Genomic DNA, 22,590 nt, shown 5'->3' on the forward strand with positions numbered 1-22,590 from the left:
ACTGAATACCTAGGATGCCCTTCAGTGTCTCTGTGCGTGCTTGAAGACTGTGTTGTGTGGCAGGGAGGAGGAGAAGGGCATCCTGCTGCTCCGTGTCCCAACCTGGCTCTCCCTGTGGGATGCTGGCACAGCATCTCCCTTCCCATGCCTGGAGTCTGGCATCCTGCCCTGCCCCAGCTCCTCGTGGCCTTAAAACCAGGCTTGGGGCTGTCTCCATTGCACTGAGCTCCTCCAGTCCCCAAGCACCTCGTACCCCCTTTTCTCCCAGCGGAGAGACAAAAACAAGAGGCAGCAGCAGCTGGAGGGTGGGCAGTCCCCCAATAACTCCCTGCAGCTGCCTGCCACCACTCCATCCCTGCTCTGCACACGTCTGAACTTTCCTGCCTTCTTCTCATCTTTAATTAAGCACTTCTATCGGCCGAGCCTTCTTGCTGGATCTGAATTATGGTTTTTTTTCCCCTTGTAGCCGTGGCAACGCTTCCCCTGGGCAGGCTGTGCGGGAGCCAGTGACAAACCCCACGTGTGGCTGTTTGTTTGGGCCTGGAAATTTCCCTGCTGTTTGGGAAAACTTGGGAAAAGAAAATCCCCCGATGAAATGGTGGGTGGCAAGGGGAGCCCGGGTGAGAAACGTTGCTTTTCGGGCTGAACGTCACTCCCATCCCTCCAAGGAGACCCCCCTCCAGCAGGGATGGCAAAACCTCAATCCAAGGGTTCCTTGGGTTTTCCTCCTGTCGTGGTTTAACCCCAGCCAGCAACTAAGCACCGCCAAAAGACAGGCACAGTGTCCGGGTTTCACATCCTTGCCCTAGCCGTGTGTCACGGGCGACAGCCCTGCTGTGGCCATTGCATGGTTCCTCGGTGGCGGTGGCACTGGGACTGCCTCCGCCCTGCTCCTCCTGTTAGGACCAGCAAATCGTGAGCCAAAAAGCTGCCATCAGGAGCCCAGTGAGGCGGAGGGGGGGGGGGGGGGGGCAGTGACAAGGCACACAGATGCGGTGACACAGGGCAGGGACACGGTGACAGGGGTAGGGCTGGGTGATGTGGATGAGGGCTGGGTGGCACAGGAAGGGAGGCAGGGATTTTGGGAAGGGGTGCAGTGATAGGCGGGAGGAGGTGGCCGGCCAGGGCAGGGTGACAAGGCAGGGCTAGGTGTCAGGACAGGGGTAGGTGACATTAGGCAGGGCAGGTGACACAGGGCAGGGGTAGGTGACATAGTACAGGAATAGGTGGTATGGGGCAGGGGTAGGTGATGGGGCAGGTGACGTCAAGCAGGGCAGGTGACATAGAGCAGGGGTAGGTGACGTCAAGCAGGGCAGGTGACATAGAGCAGGGGTAGGTGACGTCAAGCAGGGCAGGTGACATAGCGCAGGGTAGGTGACAAGGCAGGGACGAGTGGCAGGGTGCAGGCTGTCCCCCACGGTGCCCAGTGCTGCCCCTGCCGGTCCCGGTCTCCCGGTGCCCGCTCCCGTGGCGGTGCCGGTGTCCGGGTGTCCCCCGCGTCCCGTGTCCCGTCCGTCCGTCCCCCCCCCCCCCCCGCGGTGCCGGTCTCCCGCTGCCCGCGCCCCCCCCCACCCACCCCCCGTGCCCGGCCGGTGTCCCGGGGCGGCGGCGCCCCCTGGCGGCGGCGGGCGGCGGCGGCGGCGGCGGGTATAAAAGGCGGCGGGCGGGAGGGCGGCGGCGGCAGCGGCGGCGGCGGCGGCGGGAGCGGGAGATGGCCGGCCCGCAGCAGGCCCCGCACCTCCACCTGGCCGAGCTCACCGCCTCTCAGTTCCTCGACGTCTGGCGACATTTCGACGCGGACGGTCAGTCCCGGGACGCGAGGGGACCCGCCGTCACCCCTCCAAAACCGGCGGGGAGGGCAGCGGGCTGAACATCCCCGGGAGTGCGGGGCTGGGGCGGGGAGGAGGGGGGGGGGGGGAACATGATGGAGAGTCCCCGGACATCTCGTCGGGGGGAAGCCCGGAGGACGTAGAGCCTCCGCCGCCGCTGCCGGGGAAAACGGAGAGCTCCCGGGACAATGGAGAGCCCCCAGGATGATGGAGAACCCCCGGGGAGCAGCCCCGTCGCGGGGGAGCCCGGGAATCGGGGAGACCATCGCCCCCCTCCCACCCACCCCCCCGGACCTCCCCGTCGGGAAAGGCTGGGGAGCCCCAGCACCGGCCCCCGCCAGGAGCTCCCAGCCCGTGGGCCGTTGAGCCCCGGGTCTCCTTCGTGCGTCCCCCGAGTGCCGGGTCCCCCAAAAGCTGGGGTTTGCTCAGGGCTGCTGTCATCCTTGGGTGCTGGCCGGGGGGGGGTCCTGCCCTTCCCGCCGTGTCCCCTCCCAGGAAACCCTTGCCTGGTGCCCACCATCAGTCCCCCCCATCCCTTCTGCCGCCGTGGTGCCCCAACCTGGGTTGCCTGGCTCTTTAGGGGACAGCACGGCCACCAGACTGGCCCCAGGGCCACCCCCTTGCCCTGGAGGTGGGGGGGGGTGACAGAGGGGGGGGTCCCTTGCCTGGAGCAGGGTGAGGAATGGCCCCTCCATGGCTGGAGCACTCGGTCCCTCCCCACCTGCTCCCCAGCCCAGCAAAACCTCTCCCCGGGGATGCTGTGGCAGTGGCCATGCCCGCAACAGGGATGTCACCTCCCCACGGAGTCACAGCTGAGCATGCCACCCCTAGTCCCCATCGCTATCAGTCCCAGAAAGGGGGGAGAGGGACAGGGAATGCAAAAAGCAGCATCGTTTTGGTGGGAAAATAGTTTATTTCAGGGCTGTGGTGCAGTGAAGGAGGCTCAGCCCGCTGGGAAGAGGAGCCCGGGGGAAAGCACTTGCCCTTCCCTGGGTGTCCCTTCCCTGGGGGGAGGTTTGGGGACCGTCCCCCCCACTGGGAACTGCGTCATGCAGTGTTCTGGGCGTGCTGAAGCTCAGCCTGCTCTGGGGTCCCTCCTGGCTGCGCCGTTGGGGTCCCTCCTGCGGCCCCACAGCGCCGGGGCACACGAGCCCAGCTGGCTCTGTCACTGCTGGAGCTGGCACTGGAGCAGCCGAGGGGTTGGGGAGGGTGGGACGGTCACAGCCCAGTGGGAGCGGGCCACTCCTGGTGTGGGGTGTCCAGCTGCCTTCCTGCAGCACATCCCACGGCGCCCTTGGATGTGCTCCGTCATCTCCAAAACACAGAGGTAGGCACAGATCCAGCTTGGCCCGTGGCCCCTGGCCAGGACAACGCTGTCGGGCTGCGCCACGGCAGGTGCCCAGGAGAGGAGGGACTCGGGTGGCGGGGGAGATGGTGGCCTTGACAAGGACGATGCTTGGCCACACCAGGTGGGAGATCCAACAGCTGTGGCTGCTTCCCTCTGCCGACGGGCACGGGGTGATGGAGGGACCTGGGGTTCATCCCCCTGCCGACGGGGCTGTCTCACCCAAGCTCTTCCCTGCGCTTAAACCTCTCCAATGGTGTTTTCACTTGCTTCCCCTTAAGGCTCCTCATGCCCCAGAGATGTCCCTTTGGGTGTCTTTTATGTCCTCACTTTGCCAGCCACAGCTGTCCCGTGTCTCTGTGGTGCAGGGAGGCTCCGAAGTGCAGCCGCATGGACTGGCCATGGCTCTCTGGAGGGAAGAGCTGCTCCGCACCCTGCTGCTCTGCGGATGCAGATCAGACCTGTCCAAGCTGCTGCTTGGGAGAAACCAAGCTACTGGCCATGACTTTTCTTGGCGTTATTCTTTTTCCCTGCTCAAAACTTTGCTGATTTTTTTTTTTTTTCCAACTGAATTCAAAGGAACTTGGGGCTCTCCCACACCCACAAAAGCAAAACCCCTGGGAAGTGCAGCAGAAAGCTAAGCCCCTCAGTGGCTCACACCAGCACCCTGACATCACCAGAGCCCCTTGTCCCCTCCTGGGAGGGATGCTGCTCATCTGTCAGGATGAGGCCATCAAAGAGGAAGGTGCCCTGGGACTTTCCCAGGCGCTTCCAGCAGGGATGTGGATGGGTTATTCCCAGGGGAGAAGATGCTGCTAGGGAGCCCATGGGCGATGATGCCGAAGGCAGCGCAGAGCAGGGCACCGTAGCCCGAGCCTCTGGGGGCTGAAATGGGGATGGGTTTTTTGGGGGGGATGCCCATGAGGAAGAGCCCTGGCTATCCCTCAGTCAGGCACTTCAGAGGAAAGGGAGGTGTCCCCCAGTTGTGCCCAGTTGTTGGTGGGAGGGATGATTTCTGGAAGGGAGGTGACATCTTGCCTGGCAGCAGCATGGTCCTGGTGTCCTCACTGAGGTCCCCCAGCTGTGGCACAACCCTGCTGCTTCAAAGCATGCCAGTCACCCCCTCAAAGCCACCAAGGGCCAGTGCTGTGGGAGTGATCCATGGTTGGGTCCTGGCTGAGCCGTCCTGCCACCGAGCATCCTGTGGGCAAGGAAGGGCAGTGGATACCCCCAGTTCCATAGGAACCACATCTTGGCATGGAGATCGGCAGGCAGGGGTAGGGGGTTACATGGGACAGGGACCTTTCTGAGTCCCCGGCCACCTCAGAGACCAGTGCTGGGCTGACGCCATCCTGGGACTGATCCTGCACCAGGGGGATGATGCTGTGCCGGCTGCCTTGTCTCTGCTCCCCGTTTGCCCTCACTGGCCCCCACAGTGGGTTGAGAGGAGACAGTCCTACTTGGGGGATGCTCTGGCAGGACAGAGAGGTTTAATTAAACCACCCACTTACTGCATCAGATGCAGAAAATGCAGCAAACACTGGGATGGGGACAAAGCCCCCTGTGCCCTACAAGCAGGTGCAGGGGACAAGCCTGGGGTTATGCCCCTGCTCCGAGCTACAACATGGGGGGGCTCCGGCTCTCTGCAAATTCGGGCATTGCTGGGTTTGTATAACCCCCGGCATCAGCTGGTTTTTCTTTGCTGCCACAGTCGCCTCGGAGCTGTGTCCCCATGCAGAGGGGGACAGGCGCTGCATCCTCCAGGACCATCCCTCCCTCACCTCCTGCCTTCTGACACTGTGGGGGGTGGGGGGTGACTTACTGCATTTTTTTCCTTCCCTAGGAAATGGCTACATCGAAGGCAAAGAGCTGGAAAACTTCTTCCAGGAGCTGGAAAGTGCAAGGAAGGGGGCGGGTGTGGTAAGGGCCTCTCCTGATTTTGCTCCTTCCTTCCCCTGTTCCCTCCTGCCCAAAGGTTCAGGCTCACGTCAACCCCGTCTCCTTTGGGAATGGCAGTGACAAGTGGGACCAGAGCACCTCTGGGAGGGAAGGGGGGGGACACTGGCCCAGGGGTGGGGAGTTAAACACTCCAATCCCCTCTCCTTGCCAGCCGGACTCCAAGAACGATGACTTGGGTGACAAGATGAAGGAGTTCATGCATAAGTACGACAAAAACGCAGATGGCAAAATTGAGATGGCGGAGGTGAGTGGTGCTGGCCCTGCACATCCCCGGGATGCTCACGTTCCCCCCTGACGCTCGTGTTCCCCGCAGCTGGCCCAGATCCTGCCCACGGAGGAGAATTTCCTGCTGTGTTTCCGCCAGCATGTGGGCTCCAGCTCAGAGTTCATGGAGGTGAGCAGGACGGGCTGTGTCGGGGCTTCCCATGGGATTTGGTCCCCGGTGCCTGCCTCCACCATGGAGAAACAACCGAGTGCTGGCATTGCCCAAACCTCCCTGGGTCTCCCCCAGACTCTTGGCTTTAACTCAGCATTGGGAGGCGGTGCTGGTTTGGGGGGAGAGCAGGAGTGTGGCAAGATTTCCCAGTCCTCGGTGCCCCTTGGGCACCTCTCAGGGCAGCCAGGCACCTTGTCCCGGTCTCCAAGTGAGGTGAGCTGCAGAGATTTGGAACTGTTTCTGTAAATCCCCCCTTTGGGGGTGGTCAGTCCTTAGTGCCCAAGGGATGTGCTGAAGCAGATAACACTGCTCTGGGCCACCCCAAAACCTTGCTGTGCCCTTGCACAGGGTGAACCCATCTGCAGGGTGGGAGAGAAATTGCTGATGGGGACTGAAACACGGCTGGGGGTAGAAAGGGGTGTGCAGCATCCCGGGCAGGGATAGCTTGTGCTTGGAAAATGAACCCAGGGTGGACATGATGGCAGAAAGAGGAGCGCTCCATGGCATGGTGGGGGGGTTAAGTGGGTGCTATTGTTTAATTGGGGGATGCAATCAAACCTTAAAGCCCAGCCTTGCACGTGGGGGTGAGGATAACAGCACTTGAACTCTTGCTATGGGGATGACCAAAAGCATCCAGCCCCAAGGGAGAGCATGTGGTACTGCTCAGGCCACCACAAGCCAAGATTGAAGCCGTGAGATGACCTCATCTCTTCTAGGGTGGTGGGGGATGCTCCAAGTGGGGGGGTTATGGGGGTACCCACTTGGTGGTGATGGGGGAAACGTGGGACACAAGCCCACACTAACATTCGCGGTGGCTGCTTCACAGGCTTGGCGCAGGTACGACACGGACCGCAGTGGCTACATCGAAGCCAACGAGCTCAAGGTGGGCTGTGGGCATGGGGTGGGCTGAGCTGGGTCCCTGCTAGTGGGGCATCCCCTCTGGGACAGCCAGGGATGGGGACAGCCAGCAAAGCCCTCTCTCCTTCCAGGGCTTCTTGTCGGACCTGCTGAAGAAGGCGAACCGGCCCTATGATGAGCCCAAGCTGCAGGAGTACACGCAGACCATCGTAAGTGGGACCTCTGGGCTGGTCCTGGGGGATCACAGCTCTCCTGAGGCGGGGCAGGTCCCGCCCCCAGCCTCAGGGGGTCTCGCCACCCCACAGCGGGTGGGAGAGAGGGGAGGAGGTGGCGATGGGTGACGGGGTGCCGCTTGTGTCCCGGCAGCTGCGGATGTTCGACATGAACGGTGATGGGAAGCTGGGCCTCTCGGAGATGTCCCGGTAAGGTCACAGGCAGCGAGAAGGAAGCAGTGGGGAGGGAAAGACACCCTGAAACACTTGTGTCTATGAAGACTCTGCTCCAGCTTCTGAGGAAAACAGTTTTCCTCTTTAATTTGTTCATCTTTCTGAACAAAAAGTCATTTTGGTTTAAAAAAAAGTGTCTTTTCCTGGTGGCTTCCAGCTCATCCCGGTCCTTCTTGTTTTACAGACTTTTGCCCGTGCAAGAAAACTTTCTTCTGAAGTTCCAGGTAAAATAAAAGTAATAATAAAAAACCCTCCAAACATTCCTGTTCCTTGCTGCATCTCTGTCCCCTTCCTCATGCTCCGGTGTTCCTTGCCACTGCTCAGGGGATGAAGCTGTCCTCGGAGGAGTTCAACGCTATCTTCGCCTTCTATGACAAGGTAGGGAGCCGGCTCCTGGGAAGCTGCCCCAAATAAATATAACTCAGCAAAAAAACCCCAAACCAACCCATGTGTTTTTGGCTGGGTCAGTTCCCAGCTCTGATTTGGGGTGCGAGCACTGGGTTTACACCTGGCTGTGCTGGCTAAGGGTCTGGGGGTGCCCCTCACAGCCATGCCTTGGGGGGAGCTTATGGGGCTTGTGTCCTACCCCCTGCTGATGTCCTTCCCTCGTTATCCAGGATGGAAGTGGCTTCATTGACGAGAATGAGCTGGACGCGCTTTTGAAAGACCTGTACGAGAAGAATAAGAAAGTAAGTGGGGAGGAGTAAGTGGGGGACAGAGCCAGGGTGCCCCCCCCCCCGACCACCACACCCCTCCATGCCTCCTCCCCTCTCCCAGCAGCATCTTCCACCCCCTCCATCCATGTTCCCCAGGCATCAGGAGAGATGCTGGTTTAGATGCCAACCCTGTGTCCCCATGGGAGGCTGTGCCAGAGCTGGCGGTGGCAGGGGGGACACGGGTGTCCTAGCCTGGGGGTGCCTACCCCAGGGAGAACCAGGGTGATCAGCCCCACCATTACCACCCATTCCTCCCTGTTCCTTCCAGGAGATGAACATCCAGCAGCTCACCAACTACAGGAAGAGCATCATGAACCTCTCTGACGGGGGCAAACTCTACCGCAAGGAACTGGAGATTGTGCTCTGCAATGAGCCCCCCATGTAGGACACCCCCCCCAAGCTCTTCCTCACCAAAAAACAAGCACAGTGGGGGAGCACCCACCACTGCAGTGCTGGCAGGGGGGGTTGGGGGGGTAGGCACTGAGCCCCAAGTCGGGGCTCAGCGCCCACTGCCCCCCACCCCACCCCCTGCCAGTGCTTGCTCAGCAGCTCTTGGGTTTGCTGTAGATTGTTAAAATCCCACCTTGGGCGAAAACCCTTATTTTACTTTATTTTTTTTACCCCATTCTGCCTGGTTGGTTTCATTATTATTATTATTTTTTGTTGGGGCGGGGGCGGGGGGGGGGGAGGGGTCGTTTTCATTTGGTCTTTTCTTGTGTTTTTATCGTTTACCAAAGAAGAGTTTACAAATAAATTCAAGTAGTGCTAGACCAGAGCCTTACTGGCTTCAAGGCTGAGCCCCCCCCGCCCCGCACCATGGGTGTCAGCAGTGGCAGTAGGTGCAGGTTGCAAGTGTGGGTGGCTGAGTAGGGGCCATGGTGGTGACATCAGTGCGATGCTGGGGGCGGGGGGGGCAGCCCCTGTACGGCCCAGTTCAGCCCTATATAGCCCAGTATGATACAATATCATTCTGTAGGGCCAAGTACAGCTCTGTATAGCCCAGTATGGCTCAGTACAGCCCACTATGGTGCAGTGCAGTCCTATATGGCCATGTACAGCCCAGTACAACCCTATACAACCCCGTATGGTATAATTCAGTCCTGTATGGCCCTCTATGGTTCATTATGGCCCAGTATAACCCTATACAACCCAGTATGGCTCAGCACAACCCAGTATGGTTCAGTACAGCCCAGTATGGTGCAATTCAGTCCTGTATGGCCCCCTATGGTTCATTATGGCCCAGTATAACCCTGTACAGCCCAGTATGGGTCAGTACAGCCCTGTATGGTACAGTACAATCATGTATGGCCCAGTACAGCCCAGTATGGTACAGTGCAGTCCTATACAGCCAAGTACAGCCGCACACAGCCCAGTGTGGCCCAATACAGCCCTGTACAGTCCTGTGCAGCCCAGTATGGTGCAATACAGTCCTGTATGGCTCAGTACAGCCCCGTGCAGCCCAATACTGCCCTGTAAAGCCCTGCATGGCCCCGTATGCTGCTGTACAGCCCTGTACAGCTAAGCACAGCCCAGTACAGTGCTGTACAGCTTAGCATGGTGCAGTACAGTCCTCGATGCCCCAGTACAGCCCTGTACAGCCCCGTATGGCCCAATACAGTCCTGCACAGCCCCGTAGAGCTCCATCTGGCCAAGTGCAGCCCAGTATGGTGCACTGCATTCCTGTATAGCCCAGTACAGGCCAGTGTGGCCCCATACCGCCCTGTACAGACGTCTGGCCCCATATAGTGCTGCACAGTCCAATACAGCTAAGCACAGCGCTGTACAGCCTACCATGGTGCAGTCCAGTCCTCTATGTCCCAGTACAGCCCAGTGCGGCCCACCGCGTCCCAGGCGAGCCCCCTCATCGCAGCCAGGACGGCGCAGAACCGGGCGGGCGGCGCGGCTGCAGGTAGCCCTCCCGCCTGCTAGGGGGCGGAATGCCGAAGCGGGGGGGGGGGGGGGCGCATGCGCGGGGCGGGGCGCTCGGCCGCGGTGTGAAGTGTGCGCTCGCCAGCCCCCTTGCCGCCTCCGCCGCCGCCGCCATGGCTCTCCTGCACAGCCACCGGCTCCTCACCGTCCCGCGCTTCGCCGCCGCCGCCCGCGCTAGGTGAGGGCCGAGGGGCGGTTTAGCTGGTGCCGGCGGAGGGACTTTCCCGCCGCCGAGGGCCGCGCCGCCGCCGGGCCCGGTGCTGGGCGATCCCTGCAGGGCGAGGCGGGTCGGGGGGGGGTGGGCTGCGGGGAGTGGGCGCTTCGCGGTGGGGGGGGATGGGAAAGCGTGTCCCTCCGTGGAGCCTGTAGGCGCCGCCGGTGACGGGGCGGCGGGGAAGGAAGGGGGTTGCCGGGGCGACGGCGCGCGGATTGGCTGGGGAATGCAGGAGTCGGGGGGCGCGCGTGCACCTCTTCGCCTTCTGATTGGCTGCCGCCGGGCCCCGCGCCCCCAACCTGCCCTTGAGGAACGGCCGTGGAGGGCGCGTGGGCACGCGGCGGGGTGGCACGCGCGCGTGCACCGCGCCGGGGTACCGGCTTCTACCGTGCAACGGGGCCGGGGGGGGGGGCGGGGGGGACGGATCCCCCTGCACCGAGAATTGGGGATGGGGTGCTTCTTTTGGTGTGCCCTGTGTAATGGGGCCGGAGGGACACCATGCACTGTGAAATGGGGCTGGGGCGCTGCTCCCCACCGCGCAGCTTGTAGCGAGACCAAGGGGGTCCCATGCACCATGAAACGGGCCTGGGAATTGCGCAGTGTAGTGGGTCTACAGGGACCCGCCGTGCACCGTGAAATGGGGCTGGGGCCGTGCTGCCGGTGTGCAGTTTTGCCTGTGCTAGAGCTATGCCTTTAGGTGTGCAAGGCCTGGCGTGAGTGGGATGGGAGCGAGGGAGGACCAGCGAGGACCACTTCTGCGCTGGCAGCTCTGGATTCCACTCTCTCTGAAGCTGGCAGAGGGATGGGTAGAAAGCTCCAGGGTGCAGCTGGAGCCCTGTGAAGAGCCCAGAACAGCTCCACAAAGTACAGCTGACCTGAGAGCCGCAGGGCACTGGCTGGGCACACGACCATGACCAAGTGGCCAAGAAGCAGAGCGTGCAGAGGGATGTGGGCAAGGCCTTCCTGCTCTCCAGAGCCCTTTGACTCCTGCCCTACGCTGGCTCAAGAAGCTTTAAGGAAGAGTTCCCAGCCCGTGTCAGTGCAGGAAAGCAGTGGGTTTTTATTTCTCCATTCCAGCAGATAAAGAAGGCTATTAGATATTGATTAACCCTGTTCTGTCTAGCGTGGCCCCTTGCTGTCTTGTGAGACAAATGCTCCCAGCCCCTGCTTCTTCAGAGGCAGCTGTCTGGCTTTTCTCAGCAGGTACGGAAGAGCAGCTATCTAGAACTTGTGTTTTCTGCCCTTGGAGTGTAGCAGGCCTGTGAAAAGTATGCAAGCCCACTGGCAATAGCTTTGCTTTTCTCAAGCTTGTTATATAGCAAACTACAAATTACCAAATTGAATTAAGGTCACTTAAAAGAGACACAGACCATCCCTTTTGTAAGTAAAGCGCCTTTGTGCACAGTCCTTAGTTGTTCCCATGCAGCGTGCGGGAAGAGTGGCTCCTTATCCCACAACAGGGGATACTAAGCAGTGATTAGCAGCTTCTGATTCCTTATTTTCAGCAACTTCACGTGGTGCTCTGATGCTTGGAGCTGTTACCGTTGCTGTGTGCTGGGAATGGTCTTTCTGAAATCAGGACAAAGATTAAGAGATACGAAATGGTTAAAATGGCTCCTTTGACACACAAATGCTAATTAAGGTGATAACACAGTCTGCTGCTCTGATGTATCACGAGACAGCTATTTTAAATGCTTTTCCTGGTGGGAAGCTTAGTACAGCTGGCTGGGGCAATGAATTTTTAGGCTTGAAAGGACCATAGTAGCCAGCAGCCTGTTGGTATTGTTCTTGTGTAAATATTTGCTTTAGCTGTGGTATCCGGACCGCATTGCCTTTGGCCCCTCTGCTCTGCCCTGGCTTGCAGAACTGCTGTAGGGGCTTTGGCGGAGGTTTTGAAATCCGGCATCCTATGTGGCTGTACCTCAGGGAACGGGGATTGGCCTTTTCACAATGGAAATGTTCACTGGACTTGTGAATGCTTGCTTAACTACAGGAAAACTTGCTTTTTGGGCTTGGCTTGAGTCCATGAGGACACTCTTAGATCTCTGCAACTCAGGCCATGAGCTCCACATACATTTTTAAAGGGTGTTGCTGTTTTATGCAGTTCCTGGTGCGTTTTCCTACCCTCTCTGTCCCATCTGTCATGCTGCACTTGCATGAAACTGGCTTGTAAGTCCAGCCTGGCTGAAGCATACGGAGACTGCTTGAATACCAGGTCTGCTCAGCATCTAAACTCTAACTCGGGCTGCCAATGTTCAAGTCCTGTAGCTGGAAAATGTGCTTTCTTTGGCTTACATCAGATATCCCTCAGGTAGTTCAACCCCAGCTTAGACTTACCTTCATTTAGTTTTCCACACTGAAATGCCTCCAGCCTGGCAGAGAAGATGTGCAGTTTATAACTTTGACCTTTATTCAAGACGAATGCTCTTTTAATTGCTCAAAATAAAAATATAACGCAGTGCAAAGGCAACAACATTACAGTAATGTAGGAGCAGCGGTGTGTTAGGACTTGTGGCCTCAGATCCGTAGTAGATCTCTTTTCCCAAACCCCTGCTGAGAAAGCTTTGCCTCTAATCTCTTGGGTATCCTGATGTGTTCGGGCCACTCAGCCTCGACTTTTTTCTCCTGTCTCCCTGCAAGCTCACCTCCCTGGAAACAGCAGAGGAGTCTTTCTTTGGCCTTCACCTGAAAACCTGTCGGCTGAGAATGGGAAAATCAGTCCTAAACCTACCCTTCGCTGCCTTAAGCTGATAGAAAGACCGGCTCAGAATGAAAGTACTTAACTCTCTGGAGTGCTGCAGCTTAGCCTGCAGGATCAGCATTAATTGCAGCAGTAGTATATATTAGACCCCAGTGACCTGCTTAAGTGTTCACAGATCGGGACCTAAATACTCAAAACACTGTAAGCTGCTTGGTGAAAAGCCCAGCAGAAAGAAGGTGCCACTACTGTCTCAGAAACAGCAGCTCTTTAAAATAGATGGCTGGGCTCCTGCAGCCCTTGATACCAAAATTATCCTAGACCAGGTAAACTGCAGAGGGCCACGCTCCTGTGCAGAGTGCGTTTCTCTTTTCCCCTGCTCCTCCGTTACCAGGAAGGCGTTGCGAGAGGTTTTCCGAAGCAGTGTTGCAAGCTGCCTGAATCTGCAGGAGTTTTTTGCCCCGACAGCCCTGTCAGTGTGTCCTGCTCAGGTTGGCTCCCCAGGCTGCTCCCTCCCTGCTGTTGCAGCCCGTGTCCCTCTCTGGAGGGTGCATGCTGCTGGCATGACTCACTCATCCTCCTTTCTAAGTTGATCCTGTATTTAACCAGAGAGGTAATTAAGACTTATTAGTGGTCTAGAAAATGCTAAGCACATCTTCCATTTTTAAACTACCTGAGGTGGCTGTGCCTCACGTGTTTGCTGCCCTTTTTTCCACAGAGCCTGTCAAGAGGGGAAATGGAGGCTTTTTATTTGGAAATCCTGTACTGACGGGAAGAGCAGATAAGTCTGAAGAGGACCAATGATGTTTGGGGCTCTGATGAGATGCAATCTACACGCATATGCTAGTGCAAAGTGTGTTTATGTAGTGACTAAACTGGGTCTAAATTGACCCAAAACGGGGACAGAGTGGAGGGAGAAGGTGATTTTGTGAGTTCTGCTGATTACATTAGTGTTAGAGCTTCCTTAACCTGCCAGGCCCTGCTGTCTTCAGATGTGCTGTATCTGTCACCACACTGAGCACTCAGCAGGAGGTCTGGCTGGCCCCGGGGTGGCTCCAGGCTGCTGGCATTGCCTGGGGCAGGATCCAGCCCCGGGACAGCATTCCGGTGTTGGGAAAGCTAGTTATCTTGATGTGAGGCAGCCTTCCCTGGGCTGCAAAGCTTTGTAAAGCTGATATGTGGCAGCATTAGCTGTGGGAGCTTCTCTTTTAGCAATCAAGACTGAATTCTGCCCCAGAGGAGATAGACCCAATCTACCTTACACTACATGCTTTGTGTCCTGTCCCGTCCCGTCCCCCCCCGCCCCCGCCAAGCTCAGGGGTCTGGGTAAGTGCCAGTGTGATGCTGTGAGTCAGGATGCTCAGAGCTGAGTGGAGTCGCCTTCTTTAGTAATCCTGTCTTCAAGAGGGGGCTGTTACAGCCATAGCCCTCTGCCAGGCAGGTTAAAAACCATCACACCACTTCACTTGCACTACCTACAAGCCTGCAAAGTCTGGACGTAGGGCTGGGCAGAGAGGCTCAGGCCAAAGAGAGAATAGCATGTTTCTTTTTATAGCGTGGTATGGTCTGCCCTTGACATTAAGAGAGCCTTTCCATCTTCAGGATGTCCTGCCAACAGGGCAGAGGCAGGTGGTTTGTAGAGTGGCTGCTGGAGAGTGGGGCACAAAGCTCCTCCTGATGCAGGGAGGTTTCGTGCTTGAAGGGAAGGGGCCTTCACATTGGAGCTTGTCACTTGTCACACTGGGAAGAAAGTGTCCTCTGCGATTTCCAGGAAAACAGCATTTGGCTACGACATCCCTCTTCAAGCAAGGCAGAGCTTGTAGGGCAGGGAAGGGAAATATCTTATTAGGTCAGCCAATCAGCCAGTGTTGAGGGAAAAGCAGATTCGTTTTCATGCAAAAGAGCCTTTCCAGGAGTTCAGAAGAGGCTCCGTATTCGTGCTTCGTGCAATTGCCTGGGTCTGGCCCAGATTCCGTGGAGGGGACTAATCTATGTGATCCCACCTGTAGGCTGTGAAGAGACAGCACTTGGCCAGAGTATAAGAGTTTAAGTCTTGTTTCCTCGGGCCTTTCTCATGTCAGCACATAAGGAAAGCATTTCTATGCATTAATAACTTGGAGGTGGTCAGGTATCTTCAGCCACAGTGAACTGAAGCTCTTTGCCCGTTCTGCAACATAAAATGCAGTGCCAGATCATGGGGCATAAAGGAGTTGGGTTTTTTCCCCCTGGATAATTCTCTTACCGCTGCTTGTACCTTTTCCAATGGTTTAAAGACAAGATCTCCCTTGAGGTTTTCTCTAGCCGTGTTGGTGCACGTCCCTGCCCAGTTCTCAAGCCTGATTCTTAGCTTCTTTTTTTTTCCCTTCAGCTCATGGTGGTCCCATGTGGAGATGGGTCCCCCCGACCCCATCCTGGGGGTGACAGAAGCTTTCAAGCGTGACACCAATTCCAAGAAGATGAACCTGGGTGTGGGGGCGTACCGGGATGACAACGGGAAGCCGTACGTCCTGAACTGTGTTCGTAAGGTAAGCCTGGTGCTGTCTGCTGGGCAGGGCCAGATCCAGGTGTCAGGCACCATGGGAGGGTCAGGGAGGGGGAAGGCCTCTAAGCAAGGTTTCCCTGTTGGTCCTTAGAATAAGCTTTGTCTCTAACAGAGCAGGACAGTGTTCTTGGATGTCTCCCTTAGCAGTACTAATGCTTCTAAGACACAACAGAGCCATTAAGTAGTAGGGGATAAAGCAGGGAATAGGTGTCCTGCTCCCATCCAGGTGAATCTAATTTGTTGCTGACTTCCATGAGCCCTCCAACCTAGCTGTCCTCTAAACTTCAAGGTGTTTCTTGAATAGGCTGGTGTTCCCTGGGCCAGCCCACATGGGAGGAAAGAGCTGACATTGTCACCTTAATGGATTAGTCTTAGAAATTCTGCTGAGCTGTTGTTACCAGTTTCCCCATAAGCCAGTCTAAAACTCCAGCCTGGGGAACTGGATGTGGACGCTGCCCTTGAGGGGATTACGGAGCCTTTCAGGGCTGTAAGTGTAGAAATAGGCTGTTAAATAGCTGGCAGCTGACACACATATTGACTGGCTGGTCTCCTTGGCTCAGGGAGGATGTGTTGTCCACGTTTCTCATCAGTGTGGGGTTTAAAGCCATCCCTTGCCCTCACTTTCCCTGTGTCAGCATGTGTGGCAGCTGGGTCACAACCAGGAGCCTGGGTGGTGTCACAGGAACAGTTTCCTCATGGTATGCAAATGCTGCCAGGGTCTGTCCTGCTGCTCTGGGAGCACAGATAGGGTTCCCAGAGCATCCCATATATCTCCGTCACTGCATTTTTCCTAAGCGTGGCTCTTTGTCTGCTGTCCTTGCTGCCACTCTCTGATCCTGTGTTAGGTAAGGACTCGGACTGGTTTCTGATGTAGAGATTAGTAAAGCTGGGGGGAGCCATGTTTAAGGATTGGGTGAGGTAGCTTTCAGACAGGCCGCTTTCAGAACTGGCTGGGATTTCTGGAATTTTTTTTAATTTTTTTTAAACTGCTCCATCTATCTAGTTCAATAACATTCCCAGCATGATGAGGCCCTACAAAGTGCTTGCTACCCTATCTGATTTTGGGATGTCTCCCTATGTAGAGACAATCTCTGCCTTTCAGCAACAGTGAAGTCTCTCCTTCCTGCAGGACAATTCCTGCTTGGGCAAAGAAACGTGCGTCCTTGTGCAGCAGTGTTGACTTATAACAGGGTGGAAGCGGTGGTCTTCTCTGGCGCCAGGTTTCTTGGCTCTGCTGTACCGGTGGTAGCACCCACTGAAGGCTCTGGTGGTCGCTGGACACTGTGCCCCATGGTAAAAGCAGGGTTTTGTCTGAAATGTTTACTGCTGCCCCTTGCTTGGAATGAACCCTGATCTCTGAAGGGAAACTCCTGTAAACCAACCTTTCCCCCTTTTGAGTGAGCAAATGTGAAGAGAAGTGACCTTGAGCTGTCCGCCGCCGTCTCCATGATGATGCCTTCCTTGCTGAATGTGTGTCCTCCTTCCCAGGCGGAGGCCATGATAGCATCCAAGAAGATGGACAAGGAATATTTGCCCATTGGGGGGCTAGCGGATTTCACCCGGGCATCCGCAGAACTGGCTCTGGGTGAAAACAGTGAGGCTTTCAAGAGTGGCCGGGTAAGGAGCAGGCTGGGAAGCAGGGTGTGGACAGTGCTGTCTGACGCACTGTTGGTACGTGGGTGCCCAGCACAAATGGAAGGACTGGCAGGGTGCTCATGCCTCTGAGCTGCAAGCTGGCCAGTCCCAAGGCTAACTGCTTCCTCTGAAGGCTGGGGTGAAACAGCCCTTCCTGAGGAGGGGAAATAACCTTGCCAGGGGTCCTAGCTCTCTGCCCTGCAACTGGAGTTGCTGACCCATGTGGTCCCCTCCAGCCCCATGTCCCCGTTTGGGTGTGCTTCTGCTAATGCTGATGTAGTGACAGGGCTTTCCCTGTATCATACCATGGCTGCTCAGACTCGTGTATTTGTTTCTTCCCTTGCAGTATGTCACTGTGCAGGGTATTTCTGGGACTGGATCTCTGCGAATTGGAGCCAACTTTTTGGTAAGTCCATGGCTGGTGGGGGAACGAAAGGACATATTTTGACTGGAGCTGAATCTTTGGGGTTTTCTAACTGCTTGAATCTGTTAAACCTGTTTGAATGCTTTGTCTTTCTCTTGATCAGCAACGGTTCTTCAAGTCTAGCCGTGATGTGTATCTACCCAAACCATCCTGGGGCAATCACACACCCATTTTCCGTGATGCTGGCCTGCAACTTCAGGCCTACCGCTACTACGACCCCAAGACGTGTAGCCTTGACTTCTCTGGAGCCATGGATGACATTTCTGTGAGTTGTCTTTCATGCCTGGAAGCAGGGAGCTGATGTGGGGAGATAGGTCACCTTCTTGCTTTAGTCTAAATACGATGCCTGAAGGCACCAAATCAAGGCTATAGAAGCCTTGCAGACCTCATCTAAGCTGTCAACGGCAAGAGTCCCATCTCAGCTGCTGAGGAAAGTGCTCGGATGTCATTAATAATTCATTCTCTGTAACATCTTCCTTAGAAAATTCCAGAGAAGAGCATCATCCTCTTGCATGCTTGTGCTCACAACCCCACCGGGGTGGATCCCCGGCAGGAGCAATGGAAGGAGTTGGCAGCTATGGTGAAGGTGAGCAGTAGAGTGTCCCAGGGGTGCTGTGCTGTTCCTGGGAAAACCACATCTCTGGGCTTTCGTGGGTGGCATCCAGTCTTCACTGCGCTAAAGGTTACTTGCTTCCCTGAAGCCAGGATGGGTGTCATGTTCCTGTACTGAAGACAGGAGCCAGACAAATGCGCTCATAAAGCTTCTAGCTGACCCTCATACTTTCTGCTGGCACCTTCCCAGGAAGCTGGGGTTGGGAGACATGAAGGGAGAGCAGCAGGGTTGAAAGAGTGAGCTGTGGTAGCTGGAGCTGGGCTCCCAGTGCTGGTGTAGTTAAAAAAGCTGGAAGATCTTTCATGTGCCTGGTGTCTCTTTGCAAGTTTCAGGTGGAAACAGATAGGGGCAGTTTCTTCCTTCATCCTTCTTCTCTTCGTTCCTGCTGCTCCCCCAAGCTGTAGCCAGTGAAATTTAGTTTGGGGATGCCTGGCCATAGTAGTGTCCTGAGAACTGGTAGATACCAAAGTGGCCTCTGGGGCCTACAGATGGCTGTGGGTCTCCTAAACAAGGGGCAGTGTGGCTGGGTTATCTGCCTGGAAGCATTGGAAGCGCTGGCGCTTGCCCAAAGGGTTCCCAGGTGGTTTTCCTGGAAACTGATAATACAGGAGACACTGAAATGGAATAATTTATTACTGCTGAACCCAGTTCTGCCTCCTGGGCCAGACTGCACATCCCCTAAATGCCCTGGGAGGGTCTTGACCTGCTCTTTTGATGTGTGGTGGCTAGCTGTGGTTTTGGGGCTGCCTTCCTTGTGGCAAAAGAGGGGAACAGCTCTACTTCTGGAGGAGCACAGTTGCAGTTGAGCAGGCCACTGCCTGCATGGCTCTTTTCAGCCTGCTGCCCTGCTCCCTGGAGGGGTGTTCAGCTCCTGTGACAGTCTCTCCCCTCTTTGCTGGCAGAAACGAAACCTCCTCGTGTACTTTGACATGGCCTACCAGGGCTTTGCCAGCGGAGACATCAACCGGGATGCCTGGGCTGTGCGGTATTTCATTGAGCAGGGCATTAACGTCATCTTGTCACAGTCCTATGCCAAGAACATGGGGCTGTATGGTGAGTAGGGCAGATGGTGTGGAAATGGTTTCATCCAGGCTGCTGGAGAGACCCTGCTGCCTCTGGGGTTTAGCAGCCAGTGTCTTTCTGCTGCCTGCATTCATCTTGCAGTACTGGTTGGGGCGCAGGAGAGAACCTGCTGGGGGCTGATGGAGACCCTTCTAGAGAACAGGGCTCTGCTAAAGCTATGTGGCATTTGGATAAGTCCTGTCACAGCCCTGGGTATTCAAGGGCAAAGGCTGGGACCTGATTGCCCATCTTTCAGGAGAGCGTGCGGGCGCCTTCACAGTGATCTGCAGTGACGCAGAGGAAGCCAAGAGGGTCGAGTCACAGCTGAAGATCCTCATCCGCCCCATGTACTCCAACCCACCCCTGAATGGAGCCCGCATTGCCTCTACCATCCTGAACACCCCTGAGCTACGGAAGGAGTGGTAAGAGGGAACCCCTAATGCTCATGACAGTGAGATGTGAGGTCTCTATGTGGTAGCCCTGTGCTGCACTTACTGTCTGCCGCTGTTATGGGCGGCTCATAGCTTCAGGGATCCAGTCAGAACTACGTGCCACCCCTTTCTTCTGGAGAAATCCCTGCTTGTGTCCTGGCATCAGCTGGTATTGGTCCAGCCTGACATAAACAGGTTTCCTTGTGTTACCAAGGCAGAAAACACTGCAAAGGAGGGGATAAAGCTCCTCTAGGATTGAAGGCTGCAGGAGGTGCCTATCCGAGGAGTGGAGAAGACTGACTGAGGCGTTGTAGCCACGTAGTATGTCTCACATGGGGGAAGCGGAAGCGTAAGCTCCCTGGGAATAAGACCCAGGAATGTAACCCTCAAGCCCTAAGCCTCCATCCTGGTGTCACCCTGTGCTGCTCTCCCAGCCCCTTGGTGTCGAGTCCCTGCCAGCAGCTGGCCTGGCAGAACAAAGGCTGGCTGTGTGTTGTGGCTTTGCTGGGAGCTGTGTTCCTTTGGCAGGCTGATGCTTGTGCCTGATCCAGGGCCCAGCAGAGACGTCTCCTAGCTGTGCTGCCTTGGAGCAGGGGATATCTGCCTGCCCTGGGAGGTACCCTGTGCTCTTTGTTTATCTGCAGATATTTTACCTGGGTTTGGGCACCACTACCATGAGGCCTCCTACTCACCTGTGGGTTTCAGAAGTAAGAGATGCCTGTCCTCTGGTAGTAGTGTCCAACAGCTATGGAATAAATAAAGAGCAGTCACCTTCAGGTACCAGGAGACAGAAGCAGTTCCCCAGCTAGAGCTACAGGTTCATGCACCCTGGTCTTTGCTTGTCTGCATCCCTGTAACAAGGCCCCTCCAGGTGGAGCAAGTTGATTCCCAGTAGTTTGGGGGGGGGGGGGGGGGGGGGGGCGGGGGAGCAGCACTGTTGTGTCCCAGCCCTGCTCTGAGTGGTTCCTGGGTTGGCTTCTCAGGCTTGTGGAGGTGAAGGGCATGGCTGACCGGATCATCAGCATGCGGACTCAGCTGGTGTCCAACCTCAAGAAAGAGGGATCTTCCCACAACTGGCAGCACATCACTGACCAGATCGGCATGTTCTGCTTCACGGGGCTGAAGCCTGAGCAGGTAAACCACAGTTCCTGTGGTCTCATGGTGTCATTTGCAGTCCTTGTCAGTAAGATCTTGACTGCAGGCCCCAAAATGAGCCCTCATAAGCAGTTCTTCCTCCAGGAGGAACATCCTCCAAGCCTGTAGCACTGGAGCATTGTGGGGGCCCAGGTCTTGCTCTGTTCCCTGCTGTGCTTGTGGAGGTTGAAAGCAAACATAGCTTGCTTATCTGTCAAAGGAAACAGTCAGCTGGTGCCAGTCTGAGGTGACCTTAAAGGTCAATAGCTCAAGTAAGGTGACTCCCAGCTGAATATCTGTGGTGTTTGTGTGTTGCCCGAGAGCCGAGCAGCATCTCTCTTGGTTTACAGGGTGCACTGCTGGGCTCTGCAGGTAGTGGGATGCCATGCCTGCTGGCTCCCAGTTTGCTTTCAGGTCTGGCAAGCTGGGTAAATTTGCACTCTTGCTAACAGAGTAGAGGTTGGCCTGTGGTTTGAACTCTGCTCTTTCACCCCAGGTGGAGCGGCTGATCAAGGAGTTCTCCATCTATATGACAAAGGACGGACGAATCTCTGTGGCGGGAGTTACGTCGGGCAATGTAGGTTACCTGGCTCATGCCATCCATCAAGTCACAAAGTAAAGACAAAGGTGTGCCCTGGAGCTGGTGGCTCTCCCTGCCCCACCAGTCGAAGATGGGGAAGGAAAGGAAACAAGCAGAATACTTCAACCACAGCACTTGACGCCGCTGCTGAATGTATCTTGTAGATGAGTTGTAGAAGCCTAGTCAAAACTGCCCTGTGTTGTGGAGCAGGGACATCATTGTTGGCTCCTGTGCGTCACAGCCGTTCTCCCCTGCTGTCCATCCTTAGTCCATCAGCCCCAGCACCTATCTGCCCTGGAGGAAGCAAATGCTTAGCACTGCCATCTTACCAGCATAGGCACCAAAGGCTTCCCCCACGTTCATTTCTTCATGAGAAGGCTTTGTGCAGCTGTCGGCTGCTGGCCCAGGCGGCGGCGGGCAGGGAACTGGGTGGGCTGAGTGGGAGGGTTGCTCAGCTGTGCCCCTGCTACCTCCTCAGCTGGCCCCTGCTGCCAGCAGGCTCCATCCTCCATCCTTCTGGCCTGGGACTGGGCAGTGCCAAAGCTGCCCTCCGACAACCAGTTCAGGGGACTTCTCACTGCTGAAATCTGCTCCATTGCTGGCTTCATTCTTTCCATCTGGGAATCTTCTTTCAGGTGTAATTCACTGTGGCATCGGTGTGTGGGGCAGACCAGTATCCCTCCTCTAAACCTGCCTGGTTCTCCTGATTTCACTCCCATACCCTGAGGTGAAACAATTTCTCACTCCCTCAATAAGAACCTCCTCTGAAAACTGCTCTCTGTTGGTCTCTGCCTCTCCCTGTTCCAACCCCAGCAGCCCTCCCTGCAAAGCAGAGTCTATGTGTGTGACCCAAAGCTGGGAGGTGGGCCCTGCTGTGCCCACCCTCATAGGGGAGTGGGTGGTATCCCTCTCATCTGCTCTGTTCAGCCAAATTTCTAGTGACACCAGAAAACAGGAGGGAAAGATCCTGAGGGAAGTCTGAGAGCTGATGCCTCAAAAACCATTCTGTCTTTCTAAACTGAGTGTCCCTGAGGCTCTGTGACTCACTGGACTCTTATTTTTAATCCAAATAAACTGGGGCATGGCTGTGTTGAGCTGGGGACTTCTTCCTGTCATTGCACAGCTGGATCCTGTCCCTTCTGTGTGCCAAACGTTCCCTCTCGGGGACATGCCAGCACAGGGGATCTGGTATTGCCCATGAAATCCTAATCTCCCGAGAATCCCACATAGAGAGAGGGCAGATCCCACCCATGTGCCCCAAGAGCACCGGAGGGGTGTAGGCTGAGGCTGCCACAGGTGGGAATTGATGTTATGGAGCTGAAATTGAAGCCTACAGGGTTGAATGTAGGTGTCGTTGGTGAGAGCATGGAGTTTCCAAAGGTCATCTACCCGGTGCCCAGCCACTGGAGCACGACAGACTTTCTCCCTGCAGCAAGCACGGCTGCCTCTCTAGGTGGAGGTGGAGGGGTTACCTCTGAGTGTGCGTGAGCTTTCTCCATCCCCTTTGCAGCTCCACCAGGGCATTGAGCAGAGCTGTCCTTTCTCATGCCTTATCAGAGCAGCCCTGTTCTGCAGAGCTGGGACAGGCCCATCTAGTGCGCACTGTCACCGTGTGCGGTACAGGCAGAGGGGGAGCTGCTGGCTGAGGCTGAAGAGGGCTGGAGCCTCCTGCTGCTCCCCGACAAGACAGTTTGCAGTTTTAACGGGGAAGATTGTTTATGTGGCCTGCTGCCCACAGC

The 22,590-nt window shown here is 56.3% G+C and overlaps 2 protein-coding genes across 2 annotated transcripts; both read left to right on the forward strand.

Annotated features, from left to right (window-relative positions):
* Positions 1-1,655: 1,655 nt before the first annotated feature.
* Positions 1,656-7,985, forward strand: CALB2 (calbindin 2). The gene is made up of 11 exons (XM_049806567.1): positions 1,656-1,802; positions 5,018-5,094; positions 5,285-5,377; positions 5,447-5,527; positions 6,396-6,452; positions 6,559-6,636; positions 6,794-6,849; positions 7,058-7,097; positions 7,198-7,251; positions 7,491-7,562; positions 7,858-7,985. The coding sequence occupies exons 1-11, from the start codon at positions 1,712-1,714 to the stop codon at positions 7,972-7,974; spliced, it is 816 nt and encodes a 271-aa protein (XP_049662524.1). The 5' UTR covers positions 1,656-1,711; the 3' UTR covers positions 7,975-7,985.
* A 1,577-nt stretch (positions 7,986-9,562) lies between these two features.
* Positions 9,563-21,945, forward strand: GOT2 (glutamic-oxaloacetic transaminase 2). The gene is made up of 10 exons (XM_049805955.1): positions 9,563-9,696; positions 14,799-14,955; positions 16,461-16,589; positions 16,954-17,013; positions 17,135-17,296; positions 17,513-17,617; positions 18,547-18,697; positions 18,963-19,128; positions 20,121-20,271; positions 20,768-21,945. Exons 1-10 carry the CDS (start codon positions 9,632-9,634, stop codon positions 20,888-20,890), a joined length of 1,269 nt encoding a protein of 422 aa, XP_049661912.1. The 5' UTR covers positions 9,563-9,631; the 3' UTR covers positions 20,891-21,945.
* The last annotated feature ends 645 nt before the right edge of the window (positions 21,946-22,590 follow it).

Source organism: Accipiter gentilis, chromosome 7, assembly GCF_929443795.1.
Source record: "Accipiter gentilis chromosome 7, bAccGen1.1, whole genome shotgun sequence".
NCBI lineage: Eukaryota > Metazoa > Chordata > Aves > Accipitriformes > Accipitridae > Astur > Astur gentilis.